This window comes from Rhinolophus sinicus, chromosome 5 (genome assembly GCF_057876585.1).
Source record: "Rhinolophus sinicus isolate RSI-liver-muscle chromosome 5, RSI-T2T, whole genome shotgun sequence".
NCBI classification, from domain to species: domain Eukaryota; kingdom Metazoa; phylum Chordata; class Mammalia; order Chiroptera; family Rhinolophidae; genus Rhinolophus; species Rhinolophus sinicus.
Genome location: NC_142505.1, coordinates 5,269,867 through 5,285,536, shown reverse-complemented (window position 1 = coordinate 5,285,536; position 15,670 = coordinate 5,269,867). Strand labels below are relative to the sequence as shown.

At 45.0% G+C, this 15,670-nt stretch overlaps 1 protein-coding gene across 2 annotated transcripts in view; it reads left to right on the top strand.

Moving 5' to 3' along the window:
* Positions 1-15,670, top strand: part of RAD54L2 (RAD54 like 2) — a 90,935-nt gene that overhangs the window by 28,697 nt on the left and 46,568 nt on the right. For both annotated transcript variants that reach the window (XM_019753294.3, XM_088798109.1), the window contains exon 2: positions 5,437-5,628. In XM_019753294.3, the coding sequence (XP_019608853.3) occupies positions 5,490-5,628 (139 nt within the window). In that variant the 5' untranslated portion in view covers positions 5,437-5,489. The remainder of the gene's footprint in view (positions 1-5,436; positions 5,629-15,670) is intronic.

Sequence of the window (15,670 nt, the reverse complement as noted above, 5' to 3'; positions counted from 1 at the left end):
TCTGAGTCGCGTGATGAAATCTCACGCCATCCTGCTCTGTCCTGCTCCGGAAGTGAATCATCCCTTAGCCCAGTGTAGCCACACTGGACGCCACCCACCTAGATTAGCGGTATTGGTGGTCGGGTTGACTGTCGAGGTGACCCAGGAAGCCCGTGTCACATGCTCATGTCACTCACCTCACTTCGTCTCGTCACGTGGGATTGTGTCATCTCACATCATCGCAAGAAGGGTGAGTTCAGTACAGGAAGATATTTTGAGAGAGAGACCACGTTCACACAACTTTATTATAGTATATTGTTATGATTGTTCTATTTCACTACTAGTCATGGTCGTTAATCTCTTTCTGTGACTAATTTATAAAGTAAACTTCATCGTAGGTGTGCGTGTCAGGTTGGTGCAAAAGTAATTGCGGTTTTTGCAATTGTTTTTAACCTGTTGAACCGCACCAACCGAATATAAGGAAAAACAGTATATACAGGCTTCGGTACTATCTGCGGCTTTAGGCATCCACTGGGGGTCTTGGAACGTATACCCCATGGATAAAAGGGAGCGACTGTAGTTTTTGTTACTATGCCAAAACTCTGACAAGTGGTAGTTTCTTCAAGGTTAATTGTAATATGGAATTTGAAACCATATCAAGGAAGTTTTTGATATGTTACATTACATTAAAATCCAGTGGCCTATCTTGCACTTTGAGTGGCTCTTTAACCCATGCATGATTTGGACTTTGTGGCTCCCGTAAAGGGTGCTGAGGACCCCAGGGATCCCTGGGTTACCCTTGGAGGACCGCTGTCGTAGAATCTGGAAGATGAGCTCAGGCCCATCTCTCGTGGAGTGGAGTAAGAGGGGTCATGGAAGCTGAGGAGAACGGCTTTGCCCATGGGCGTGCAGCTAGTGTCCCACGGAGCGGTGGCTAGAATTGAGGTTTCGTGACTGATTCTGTGAAGGTGGTTCCGGCGCCTGACCCACTGCATTGCCTTTTGGAGAGAGTCGTCTGCTGTGGCCGTGTTCCTTAGGGTCCCGAATGTGTTTGTTCCCCTTTCGTTCCTTGTTTTAAGTTCCAAATGCCGAAAGTCTCAATAGATTTCCAAATCAAATATTTTGAGCTATGTCAGTTGAGTGGCTGCTTTGTGTGTAATTAAATGTGTTTTTAATTTTTTTTTTTAATTGGGGAAGGGGTACAGGACTTCACTGGGGGAACAGTGTGTACTTCCAGGACTTTTTTCCAAGTCAAGTTGTTGTCCTTTCAGTCTTAGTTGTGGAGGGCGCAGCTCAGCTCCAGGTCCAGTTGCCGTTGCTAGTTGCAGGGGGCACAGCCCACTATCCCTTGGGGGAGTCAAACCAGCAACTTTGTGTTTGAGAGGACACGCTCCAACCAACTGAGCCATCCAGGAGCTCAGTGGCAGCTCAGCTCAAGGTGCCGTGTTCAATCTTACTTGCAGGGGCAGAGCCCACCATCCCTTGCAGGACTCGAGGAATCGAACTGGCAACCTTGTGGTTGAGAGCCCACTGGCCCATGTGGGAATCGAACCGGCAGCCTTCGGAGTTAAGAGCACGGAGCTCTAACTGCCTGAGCCACCAGCTGGCCCTAAATGTGTTTTTAAGTTAACTGACAGATAATGAAAAGGCGTTTGGGCTCATGGAAGTCGGAAGTACACCCCAGGTCTTCGTCTTGTCCAGCCAGTGGATCTCGGGGACTGGAAGGGTCTCTGGGGTACCCAGTGAGCACTGGGTCTGGACTGAACTTGTTTTTGTTTTGGTCTTTGAATTATATCATTTCTTTGGCTAATGGATTTCTTTGAAGGGGTATTGCATAAAGTTTTGGACTGAATGTTTTCATGCTCTTAAAAGACTTTTTTCCATTGGAAATTGACATAAATGCATGGTTTTGTTTGTCTTCTTAATGGGAAAAAAGTGTGAGAAGCACTTGCTGTGGAATTGCTTTGAGATAATTTGAGGAAATTGAATATAGTACTCAAGGTGACCAAAGTTAATGAGGACGTGGCAGTTAGGAATGGGTTCTTTTACACCAAGGACAGGAGCGGGGTGCTGCCGAGGATGGGCTGCCCCACCGTGGTGAGGCCGCGTGCCCGCGGTTTTCTGGTATCAGCAGGGACTCCCAAGCGTGGTTTGCTTTGGAAACAAAGGTGCGTGTGTGCGTGCTCGCGTGTGTGGTCTTTGGGGGTTTTGTCCTCCTGTGTACTCTCCCCGCTGGGTTGTGCCTAAGGGCCATGCCGGTGTGATTAACCACGGATTCTTGGCCAGACACCACTCTGTAGACAGGTGTCCTCATCTTTGAACTTCCAGGGCAGAGGAACCTTTCCTTCACTCTCAAGATTGCTCTGAGGGGCTAGACTGGGATTCGCTGTGGGGTTTTTTCATAATTATAATCTCCTTTAGCAAACCCCATATATTAAACTGTAGATAGTAACACATTACTTGGGGATTGAATATTTGCTTTTCAGAGTGGTTCTCTTTAGAGTTCCTTTAAGTAGCCAATTGTCCAGCTTCATTAAAATAGAATTTGATTCCAGAATTTGTTTTGTGGAATGCAGGTCCTGGTTAAGGTGCGGCACACCCACCAGCCTCTCCGAGTTTCTCTGTTTTAGCGGCAGAACTCCTCTTCCCCGGGGACGGCAGCCGCGTTCGGGTGGAATGGGAAACAAAAAGCGGGGTGCAGTCTTTCTTATCAGCCGTCCCTCTCTGTCTGTGCAGCAGTTCTGCTGAGAGCTGACTCCTTCAATCAGGATGCCCTCCCGAGTTCTGAAAGGCTGTGCCCCCACGGAAGTGTCTGGGGGCTCGGGGGGGGGGGGGGCTTAGAGACAGAATGTAACTGACCCGCTGCTGCCCCCAAGGCCAGCTTTTCCCCTGCTATTGTCCCTTTGTTGCTTTTTTGAAGGAGATCAGTAACAATAAAACCTGCCCCTTAAGTGGTTGGTATAGTTCCTTGTGTCATCTCTGGAAAGAAATTAAGTGGCTCATGGAAGGGAGGGAAAGAGAAACACTAAATTTTGTGGGACTTAAGAAATCCGTCACTTTCCAGTGCTTTCTGTTATGGGTATCTGATGACCTGGGTACTATTTTAAAGTGTCCTCTGTTGTAAAAACATTTTGAGTAGGAGGCTGGAGCAGTGTCTCTCCCCTATTTTAATACTAGTGTGTGTGGTTGTTGGACGTTTAATTGATGTTTACTTCTACCAGAAGCTTGGGCCTGAGGTTGTTTTGAAGATATTTGTTAACCGGGAGCTTGCAGGACACTTTTCCTTGTTATTGCTTACCTCTAAGTGATCGTCATTCTTCCAGCACCACACAATTTTTTCTCTAAAATGACAGGCATTCGGATTACCTAAAGGTACTTGCTAATTAAAAACTGTTCTCTAAAAGCCACTCCATAATCAGCCAAGTACCCTGTAAGCAAAACACTTATCTCAGAGCAGCCTGGGAAGGAATGGTTGTGCTCATGACGAACACTGACTTCCAAACCCAGAGTAGTTGCTGATGAATTATCATCATACTCATGTTCAGAAATAAATTTCACTTCCAAAGCGGCTGATGCCTAATTGATTTAATACATCCCATCTAAAACCTGATGAACTGAAGACACCAGGTAGTCATTCCCTCAAAAGATTTGGTCTCTGCTTTGTCACTCGATGAATGATAGCTCAGCATTAGTTATATGAATTTGGATTTGTGGATCACCTCTTTTCACTGTGCCTTAGTGCCCTTAGGAGATGTTTTTGGAAGTGTGTTATTAATGCTAAAATTTTAATTTTATTACTAAATTATTTCACAGCTGTTCTTTGCTTTAGTTGTTTTAAGAGGCGAGGTATGTGACACACTCATCATTCCTGTGGCTTTAAACTGAGCAGTGATCTTAAACTTAAGTTGTAGTTTTCCAAAGCTCCAAAGGAGCCAGCTTGCTTCATTTTGTTTCTTTCTGTTCAGGAGAACATAGACATTGTTTCAAGTTGTGTCTGCACCTTGATAAGAGATTTCAGTTCTGGAATAGTTTTTGTGTTGAATAATTAGAGACTTGCTTCAGTTTTTATTTTGGGAGATGGGAGAAATTTTATGATGGCGGGATTGTTGATGTGGTTGTCTGCAGCAGTTTGTCTTGTAACAGATTATTTATCTTACACGCCTGCCCCACATTTATTATGAAAAATTTGAAAAATACAGAAAAAATGGAAAGAACTGGTCCGTGAATGTTTATGTTAAGATTTTGCTATGTTTGCTGTTTCACAGAGCGCTCCATCTAGCTTTTTTACCTTGGTTCCCCACCCCCATTCCCCCACCCCCTGACCCCGCAAGATGAAATGACCTTTGTAGCTATTAGTAAAGTGGAGAGAGAAGCAGACAGACAGACGTGCACAGTACCTGGCACATACTAGACAGAGCAGGTTGGCAAATGAGCAAGTGAATGTGAATGAAAGAAGGATTTGAATTAGGACATGCTTCTAGCTCCAGGATACAAAGAAACAATTCCCAGCTAAATCCGATCCCACAGAGGTCTCCTGTTGGTCCAGGAGAAGGCACGCAAGCCAAAGAAGGCAAAGCCCTTTGCCAGACCGCCTCTCTGCAGCCTTCGGTGAAGGTCAGCATGGCTAACGGAGTTCAGAAGAGGGAGTATGATCCCCAAAGCCTGGTGCAGTGGACAGAGGCTTTTTGGAAGAAACGGATCTGGAACTGAGCCCGCAGATAGGACAGAGCCTGAGAGCAGAGGCGGGCACGGGCGCATTCTGAGCCCTCCACATGCTTTGGAGGAGTGAGAGTGTGATGAATAGCCAGCTGGCCACTGGCAGCCCTTCATTCTGGTGATGGGAGAGTGGACTGTCTTCCTTGTACTGCTCCCTGGCGGGACCCTGGCCTGGTCCAGGCAGGCCCACTCCCTGTGCCTGAGCTCACTCTGCTTGGAGCACTCTCCCTCCAGATGTCTGTGGTTCCCTCTTCCTCCCGGCCTCTGCTCAGTGATAACTTCCCTACCCACCCCGCACCCCATATGAAATAGCAGCTCCTTCTGGCACACGCCCTCCTCCAGCGCTCCCTACCATACTTTGTTCTGCTTCGCACCGTGTCCCCAAAGCCCAGTATAGAGCCTGGGATTATAGAGCCACGTGTGCATGTGTATATGTAGCTACAGAGAGTTGGTGCTCAGGGAATAGTTGGTGCATGAAGGAATGGACACACGGGAATGCTGAGGTCTGTAAGCGTGTTTATTTGGTCACTTGAAGATGTTGTCTAAGCAACTAAGAGAAGCTTGAGCTGGGCCGAGGGTCAGCAGCATGTATGGCAGGGCCAGGGTACTGGGTACAGTTAGCTGGCCCTGCTTAGCAAAGCTCCAGGGAATTCGTCCTTGGCGTTTTCCCTTTGGAAGGTTCCCGCTCCCGAGTGGGTGGAGCCCTTGGTGACTCTGATGCCTGTCGTCCCCCCCCACCAGGACCCCGCAGTGGACCATGAGTCGGTAATGCCCACTGAGGACCTCTGGGAGCCATGTCAGACGAATCCGCCTCAGGGAGCGACCCGGACCTGGACCCGGACGTGGACCAGGAGGATGAGGAGGAGGAGGAGGAGGAGGAGGAGGTGGCAGTGGGGGAGCACGGCCAGGAGGACGGAGAAGACCTGCTGGAAGGTGAGTGCCAGGGAGCCCCGGCTGCCTCAGCTTTTCTTCTAATAGAATTTTGCTGGGAGAGCGTGGTGTTTCCAGTCGGATTTCTTAGGTCACCCATCGTGAGAAGACAGACTGCAAACGGCAGCAACGAGCTCATGGCCCAGGAAATGGATTGTTGTGCAGAAGCCTTGCATTAGTGCGGCAAGGACCTTCAGCATTTACTTAGCTCGTTCGTCTTTGACAGGCATGCAGCCTGAGAGGGGAGCATACCCTGTGTCCCCGAAAATAAGATGTAGCCGGACAGTCAGCTCTAATGCGTCTTTTGGAGCAAACATTAATACAGGATCCTGTATTGTATTATATTATATTGTATTGTATTGTATTGTATTATACTATACTATACTATACTATACTATACTATACTATACTATACTATACTATATTATATTATACCCGGTCTTATATTATATTACGTTACATAAGACCCGGTCTTACAATAAAATAAGACCGAGTCTTATATTAATTTTTGCTCCGAAAGACGCATTAGAGCTGATTGTCCGGCTAGGTCTTTTTTGGGGGAAACACAGTACTTGCCCAAGTCATGCAGGGGTCACTGGCAGAATCCCTGTGGTCACACTTTGTGGTCTGGGGGTCATGGACGCATGACGTAGCCGCAGGTAGGCGCGGGGGTAACAGTGAGTGGTGTGAGTTTCCTGAAATTACACTCACAGTTCTGCTCGTGTGGACATGCGGGGTTTACTTGGGGAGAGATTCTCAGGTAGGGTCCCAACTCCAGAAAGCTGATTGCATCTCCTGCAGCGCCGCTCTGCCTCCAGCTGCTCCAGTGACTGTAAATTGCTCCTGCTGGGAGAGAACTGCACCTCCATAGCTGGTAGGCCCCCTCTGGACACCTGTTTGGTTTGCTCAGCTTGCCAACTTGTTGGAGTAACCCTGGACTTCTTCTTTTTGTCTTTAGTGTTAGACCAGCCGGCCAGCCACAGAGCTGCTTCATTAATTCCAGCCTCACATGCATGGAACTTAGTTGTCTGTCATTTCCTCTTGACTGAGGAATCAAGTTTGTCTCTTTACAACAGACCATCCTAGAGGAATGGGACCTTGCATTGGGGAAGTACACTCGGCCATTCTCCAGATTCCAGGACGATGAACATGGATCCTCTTTCTTTCCTGATGTTGCTCTCATTCTTCCTAACAGCTGCCATGTGCGTCAGGGATCAGTTTTCCCTCGTTTGTGGTGTCTCGAAGTCTCGGCCACATTTCCAGTTCGTCTCTGGCAGGGAAATCACCATTTCATTCCACTGTTAGCTTCTCCAGTTGGAATCTCCCCCTCAGCTGGTCCTGTAGCTCCTTCCTGTGAAGTAGAATGAGTAGAAATAGTGGAAGCCAGTGGTGTGGGGGTGACCGGCAGACTGGGCTCTCGCAGTGCCCCAGTTGCTGTTAGAGTCCCCAGGTGTCTGCAGCACTTTCTGCTTTTTATCATTTGGCTCCTCAGACTTATATTGTCAGATAGCCCTAGAACTCTTGTCAGGTTTAGATTGAATTTTAGGTGCTGCTGGCGAGTATAAAGGAGACACACACACCCACACACACCTGCGCACACGCGCAAGACCCTCTTGTTTCTTGGAATCCTTTCTCCTTTTCAGATTCTTAATTATTCAAAAATTACATGATATGCTTCCCGGGACTTTCCTATTATTCATTTAGAAGTGCAAGAATTCAATTGTGATTTGTCCCAAAATAGTGTAGCTGTGCAGCTGGAGTATTTTCAAAAAAGATTTATACAATTTTCCGATGAAATAATTTTTTAAAAATTTAAAATGATGTATTTTCGTTACTTATGAAGTTCAGAGTGATAAAACATGTCCGCAGGTACTGTCTCCTCCTCTTGCCCTGCTGGGTAGCTAACTTCTCTGTTTCACTGTAGTGTTAGAGCTGCTCAATCCCCCCGCCCCCGCCCAGGAAAAGTGATACTTCTGTTACTTGTGGCAACTCAACAACTCTGTTTTGGCTCTTGAAGCTTTTCTGTCCTCTCATTTTGAACACTGTGCAGTTTTGCTGACATCTCTTCAGTCCTGCCCTCGCTGCCTTGGCCTGCTGGCCGTCCCACAGGCCTGATGGGCAGCGCAACCAGCGATTCTAAAATTAGGAATAGCTATGAATAATCTAGTCTTAGTTGGCATCGTGTGAGGTGGCCCTGTTGTTTTCTTAGAGCAGTGGTTCTCAGCCTAGAATGATTTTGCCTCCCACGGGACAATTTACAATGTCTGAAGACATTTCGGGTTGTCACGACTCTTAGGGTGGGGGAAGAGTGCTGCTGGTGTCTTGTGGGTAGAGCCCAGGGAGGCTGTGAAACACCCTACATTGTAGAGGACAAGCCCCTCCTCCACACAGTTATCCAGCCTCAACGTCAGTCGTGCTGAGGTGGAGAAACCCTTTCAAAAAGGAGACTGTTACTTCAGCCCTTTTTATTTGAGGTTTCATTCCTATCGGATAATAATAGCTCGCTTTTATATTGCTTCCCCATAGTTTACAGAAACATCTGAACAACCTTAATAACTTTTTCAAAGAGCCGTCTTTTGGCTTTGGTGTGCCCCTCTTTTGTGTTTGTTTTCTTTGTAATTTCTACTTTACAATATTCTTCCTTCTGTTTCTTTTGGTTTGTTTTGCATTACTTTCAAGCTTCTTAGGAATGTGCTTAAGCTCATTTCAGGCTTTACCCCCTAATATAAGCATTTAAAACTATAAATTTCCCTTTAAGTACTAGCTTTGTCCCCATAAGCATTTTGACACACTTTCTCCTACTTGATTGTCTTGATAATCCTGTGTGGTGGGTGGGAGGGCAGATACGTTATACAGATGATGAAACTGAGGTCAGAAAGGCGAGTGGCTCACTCTGTAGTTTAGCTAGAGTGGCCTTCGGTTTCCAAGGCAGTGCTCTGTTTTTAAACCCGTGCTGCTTCTGAGAGCACAGATCGTTTAGTTCCCTTGCTTGTGATGTGTTTGCTTGCTTTCTTTGTTCTCTGAGGGAAGAAGGTGATTGGTGACGTTGTGGAGAAGAGATGCGCAGACGATTAGAAGTATAGCGGGAATAAAGTCAAAGGAGAAGGGAAAGTATGCAGGGCCGGAGCCCGGGGAGCTGTCTTATCTGGTGTAGAAGCCGACACAGTAGGCGGATGACCAGAGCGGACCTGGAGTGGTGGGTGACCTGCGGTCACATCGCCGAGGAGTTCAGGCAGCGTGGGCTCTGCTGCCTTTCACTGAGAAGCATCCATAGGCCTTTGCTTTTAGGACTGTTGTCCTAGCAGTGGCCAGAGAGATGGCCTGTACACGGGGGAGGCCAGTTAGGTCTGTGGGAGAACTTGGAAGAGTTAATGAGGTTGTGAACTCTTGGCGTCAGTTGACCTGCACAGGAACAGTAAGTAGTCAGGTTTGTTGCAGTGTGATTTACAGGATTTATTGGCTATGTGGGGCCGGTTGAAGAAGGTCTAGGTAAAGCCTGGGACGATGATGAAACCTTTACAAAGGTGTGAAGATTGGAACAGGGAGTGGATGGGGGCGTTAAAGATATCTTGAGCTTTGCCACAGTAAGTTGGGGCGTTGTCTCCCCCTTGACCTTTGCATGTTGACCGCTAGGATTTTAGTCTAGGAACTGGCTGTGACAGAACAGAGAGGCTTTGGCTACTGGGGAAAAGCACCATGACTTTGTCTTCAAAAAAATGGGATGGAGGGTTGCCGGGTGGCTCAGTTGGTTAGAGCGCGAGCTCTGAACAGCAGGGTTGCCAGTTCGACTCCCACAAGGGATAGTGGGCTGTGCCCCCTGAACACGGCACCTTGAGTTGAGCTGTCACTGAGGGCCGGATGGCTCAGTTGGAAAAAAAAAAAAAGAAAAATGGGATAGAGATAGTGCTTTCCCTTTAGAACATGATAGGGACCCATGGCATGTAATGAGAAATTTCAGCTTTGGGTTTTCTTTTCTTTTTTTTAAATTAAAGTTTATTGGGGTGACAATTGTTAGTAAAGTTACATAGATTTCAGGTGTACAATTTTGTATTACATCATCTATATCTCACACTGTGTTTTCACCACCCAGAGTCAATTCTCTTTTCATCACCATATATTAGACCCCTTTTACCCTCTTCTAGAGCCCCCCGAACCCCTTACCCTCTGGTAACCCCTAGACTATTGTCTATTTTTTTGAGTTTTTGTTCCTTCATTTGTTTGTCTTGTTCTTTTGTTGTAGCTTTGGTTTTTCATTCCCCTGTTTTTCCTTTCTCTTGATGTCTGTACTGGGCTTTCTCTTTTCTTCTGGAATGATGGGGAAAGTTGAGTGTCAGCACCTTTGGGGTCTGTCGTTATTAGAGACAGAGGCTCAAAACCTGATCCCCCCTGGAATTGACTTTCCTTATGCGGTGGTTTTTCTGGCTGCGTATTTGCTTCTAGCTCAGCTTCAGGTCCAGTCTCTTGTCAGGCACATTTCAGACACCTCAGGAGAAAAGTTGGAGCAGCTCTGGTTTAAGTACGTCAAGATCTGGACGCAGACTGGCTTGATGGGAACATCTTTTCAGAACATACAGGCCCTCTTTCTTCCATATTGTCTATTTTATATGGCCTGTCAGGATAGCAGGACCCTAGAATTGCAGATAGATATGTGGCATGCTTCGTCCCTTCTGGGACCTGCTTCACAGCCTCCTTGTTGACAGAAAGCCTCCTCTATGTCAACTTAGGCCTCAGGCTGACCTCCTTTACCTTGGACCACTGGGTGAGTGAAGCTGGTCTCCTTCTCAACCCCTGGGTCTCTGACTCTCCTGCAGTGAGTTTGCTTTTTGCTTTTTCTCTGACCCCATTCTACTTGTCCTCTTTGCTTGCAATATAAAGAATCAGGGATGAAGTGTTCTAGGCAGAGGGCCAGAGCAAAGGCCCTGGGGTGGGAACAGATTTGTTTGCTTAAGAATCAGGAAGGTAGAGGCCAAGATGGCTGGAGCATAGAGAGCAAAGGGCCGAGTGGTCTGGGATGAGATAGAGGGGCCGAAGCCTGTAGCTCCAGCGGTGGTGGTTTGAGCTATACCTGGGACCCAAGGTTTATTTGCTTGGGTTCTAACAGATGCTATTTCAGACTTTCACTGTGAGTTCTGTACATACCAGTAATTAGTAGTAGTCTGCAGGAAAGTCATGCTCTCTGGGCAGCTGGAAGTGAAAGAAGCGTAGGGGAGCCTCCAGGGTTTTTTACTAAGATCAGAACCTGTGGGTTTTGTTTCGTAAAGAATTGTACCTGGGAGGAGTAGCTTCCGCACTCTAACGGGAATCCTAGCCAATTTGTTTCTCCCTCCTATGGAAGCCCCTAGGGCGCTTCCCGAGACAGCCTAGGTCATGAGGTTGTAGTTTTCATCATTTATTAGGGCCTTTCTGTCACTTTAGACATCCCTATTTTGAGCCTAGATTTCTTCCTCTTCTAAAAATCGTTTTAAATAAATGTTGTGAACCCTGTGATTACCTAATGTCCTAGATCCTTCTTTGGAGAGTGTGTCTGGAGTTTAGATATTTCAAAATCTATAATGCCAAACTGATTATTGACTTTACTATTTAACAATAACTTGCTGGTTATGAGTAACATGGGTTTATTAAATAAATTTTGGAAAACTGCAGAATATTATAAAAAACACAAAATCACCCATAATTCTAGCAGCCAGAGTTAGCAAGAGTGCTGATGTATTGTTATATATTTTTCAATCTTTTTTCTATGTAAATGTATATTTTTACAAAACTGTAATAGTATTGTATATTCCTTTTTCCATGTGCCATTTAGAGTTCTTCAAAATCAGAATTATTTTGTAATTCCATGGCATTTAATTTATTTTTTTACTTCTCTAAAGTTTTTATTTTTAAAAGATAAAAGTAAAAAGATCAGAGGTTGCCAAGGGTTTGGGGCGGGGGGTGAATCGGCAGAGCACAGAGGATTTTTAGGATAGCAGAACTACTTTGTATGACACTATAATGGTGGGTATGTGTCCTTATACATTTGTCTAAACCCATGAAACGTACAACACCTAGATTGAACCCTAATGTAAATTATGAACTTTGAATGATAATGATGTGTCAGTGTAGGTTCATCAGTCTTAACAAATGTACCATCTGGTGGGAATGTTGATAATGGGGGGGGGTCTCTACATGTGGGGGGCCAGGGACATATCGGAAATCTCTATGCCTTCCTCTCAACTTTGCTTGAATATAAAACTATGGGACTATCCTGCCTCCAGTCTTTCACCCACTGTTTTCAGCTTCAGTTATGATTCTTGCCGAATCAGTTATTAATATGGTGACTACAAAATGGTGATTTTTCTGATTCTATCTTTCTTCTGCATTTTTTGCATTATTAGTAAAGGTTACCTTTCCCTTCTCACTTTACTTTTTTTTTTTTTTTGAATATCAGTAGGGTCTCAGATTCTTTTTAAAAAATTAAACGTGATAGAATCCATTCCTGTTGTTCATTTTGATGCTCAAATTGTCCCAGGTTTGGCTAGTGGGAGCCCTTCCCAGCTGACTCCTGTCTTCCTTTGACATGACCCCTACAGTTAGTGAGCACTTCCATTTCTCCCTGGCACAACGGTATGTTCCAGGGTTAGCTTGTGTTTTCTCTGTTGCAATGCAGGAACTGGCCATTTCTCGAAGGAAACCTGGTTTCTTTTATGGGGGATGGTGTTTAGAAACCAAATCTGGGCTGTATGTGTGCTCAGAACTGCTGGGGTATAATTGATTGTAAGCTCTTTTGGTGGGTAGAGCTAGGAGATGCATTTATTTAAAACACCTTCTGTTCATAACAATACTTTAAATTTTAATCCGTCTCCCATTCCATGCCTGTATCTCCTCCCACAGCAAGAACCTGGTTCCCAGCAACATTAATGTATTTACTCATTTGCTTGGTTCTGCAGTACACTCCACAGTTTCAAATAGTTCCACTACAAACAATGAATTAAGCAAAGTTCAAGATTTTTTGCAGTTTTTTTCTTTTAATATATCCCATGGAGGCAGTATAGTCAGAATGCTATACAGTTCAAAAATTACTGGATTTTTTATTTCCATGTTTTTCCAGCGTTGCTGAGGTTTAATTATATGCTATGTACAGAGCACTGAAACCATCATAAAAATCAAGAGAATTAACATATTCATCACCCCTGAAAGTTCTCTTCTGCCTCTTTCAGGTTCTTCCCTCCCCTCCCCTCCCTGCCCTATAACCCTGCCCCTAAGGAACCACTGATTTGCTTTTTGTCATTATTGATTAGTTTATATTTTCTAGAATTTTTATATGAATGGAACCACATAGTATATTTGTTCTCTTGTTCTTTCAGAGGGTCTGGCTTCTTTCACTCAGCATAATTATTTCAAGATTCATACATGTGTATATCAATAGACCATTCCTTTTCACTGCTGAGTAACATTCCATTGTGTATGAATAGCTCAATTTGTTTACTTCCTGGGTTTCTTTGGGGAGTAGTTCCTTTTTTTATGTTACAAATAAAGAACAATATGAGGTCTGACAGTTAAGTTCGCGAACTTGCCATCATGCGCTTACATTGGCAGCCCTGTGCAAACAGCTCGGTAAGGTTTTATAACCTTGGTATATCAGTGTCTCACAGCTGTGTTCTTGTTGACGTGTGGCAGTGTCTTGCTGAGTGCCGTTCATTATTGTTGTTGCGTGTTTTTGTGTCTGAGCTTGAATTAGAACCATGAACGAACATTAAATTTCTTCATACTTGGCAAGAGTGGAAGTGAAATCAGGGACATGTTAATCCAAGTTTATGGGGATAATGCCATGAAGAAAATGGCAAGGTACAAATGGGTTTTTCTGAGGGGAGAGAACGTGTCACTGAAGAAGAGAGGTCAGGGCGGCCAGTAATGAGCAGAACTGACGAAAACATTGCAAAAATTCATCGAATTGTGCATCAAAATCGTCACTGACTGTGAGAAGCATAGCAGACCAAGTAAACCTCGATAGAGAAACAGTCGGGAAAATCTTAACTGAAAATCTTGGCATGAGAAAGAAAGGTATATGCAAAAATGGTCCCGAAGGAGCTCACTGATGAAAAATAGCAAAGGCGAGCTGAAGTTTGCCAAGACCTTTCAGAGAGGCAAGACGATGTTTTGGGCCGGGTTATCACTAGTGATGAAACATGGGTGTACCGATATGACCCTGAAACAAAGCGTCAAAGTACACAATGGAAGTCAGCCAATTCTCCACCACCAAAAAAGTTCCGTCAGTCCAAATCAAGAGTCAAAACGATGTTGCTAACCTTTTTTGATATCAGAGGGATTATTCATTATGAATTTGTACCAAATGGACAAACGGTTCACCAAATTTACTATTTGGAAGTGCTGAAAAGGCTGCGTGAAAAAGTTAGATGAAAACAACCTGAATTTTTCACCAACAATTCATGGCTTTTGCATCACTACAATGCCCACCTCACATGGCACTGTCTGTGAGGGAGTTTTTAGCCAGTAAGCAAATAACTGTATTGGAACACCCTCCCTACTCACTGATCTGGCCCCCAATGACTTCTTTCTTTACCCAAAGATAAAGGAAATATTGGAAGGAAGACATTTTGATGACATTCAGGACATCGGGGGTAATACGACGACAGCTCTGAAGGCCATTCCAGAAAAAGAGTTCCAAAATGGCTTTGAAGGGTGGACTAGGCTCTGGCATCAGTGCATAGCTTCCCAAGGGGACTACTTCGAAGGTGACCGTAGTGATATTCAGCAATGAGGTATGGAGCACTTTTTCTAGGATGAGTTCGCGAACTTAATTGTCAGACCGCATATGAACATTCACATACAAGCTTATGTATGGACATGTGCCTTCTTTTAGCTTTAGTAATGGATTTTGTCATCTCTAATGGCTATCCAAGTCATGGGGGGAAATGGGATTGGATAGAACTGAGAATAGAACCTGGTGACATTTTGCTAGACTTCCCTTTAGATGAACCATTAACATTCAGTGAATAAGGTTATCCCTCTCTCCGTGAATGCAAGTGACTATTTTCTAGCCCACAGACCACTGTCTGTGTATAAGAGTATCAGACTAGACTTTTTGTTAAATACATTAGTTGAAATTGAGTTCTCATTAGAAAGGTACCTAGTAGAGTCTGTTAGGAGTCAGTTGCTTAAGAAGCTGTGTAGCCCAGTTAGTGTCAGTGCCTAAAAGTGGCAGGTCTCAAAGAGAGCGGGGGACATCAGAAGAACAACACAATGTGTGAGCGCAGCAGGGCAAGGGGATGCGTTCATTCAATCAGTCAGTATTTATTGAGCACCTTCTTTTTGCTAGGGATTGTCATGGACATTGGGACTATAGCAGGGAATGAAATGTTTCCCATGGGATTTTCATTCTAGCAGATAGAGACAGATGACAAGTAAGTACTGTAAACAGTATGTCAGAAGGTGGTAAGTGCTATGAAGAAGGGGGGACTAGGTGAAGTCTGAGGGTGAGTGATGCCATTTTATGTAAAATGGTTCAGAAAGAGCCCACTTGATTAGGTGACTTTTGAGTTGAGCCATGAAGGAAGTAAGGGGGCTAGCCTGGTGGCTGTCTAGGGAAAGAACATTCTAGGTAGGTAAGATTCTAGTATGAGCAAAGATCCAAAGGCAGGAGCTTTCTTGGTATAGGGAAGGAACAACAAGGAGCCCAGGGTCGCTGAGGCAGGTGTAACAGGATGAGGGAGGTAGAAGAGAAGCCATGGGTTAGACTGTGGGGCCTTCTTCTATGAGGTGAGCGCAATGGGAGGGTTTGAGCAGAGGAGTGACCTGATCTGACTTGGGTTTAAAAGATCACTCTGGCTGCCATGTAAGGAACAGACTATACGGGAGCTAAGGGCAAAAACAGGGAGACCAGTTAGGAGTGTAGGCGGGAGGTAATGGCTTGGTAGAGGTGGTAGAAATAGTTGGATTCTGGATGCGTTTGAAGATAGAGTCAATAGGTTGATGAAATGGATGTAGATTGTGTGAGAGAGAAGATAAGGATGGATTCCAAGGGTTTTGGACTGAGCAACTTGAAGAT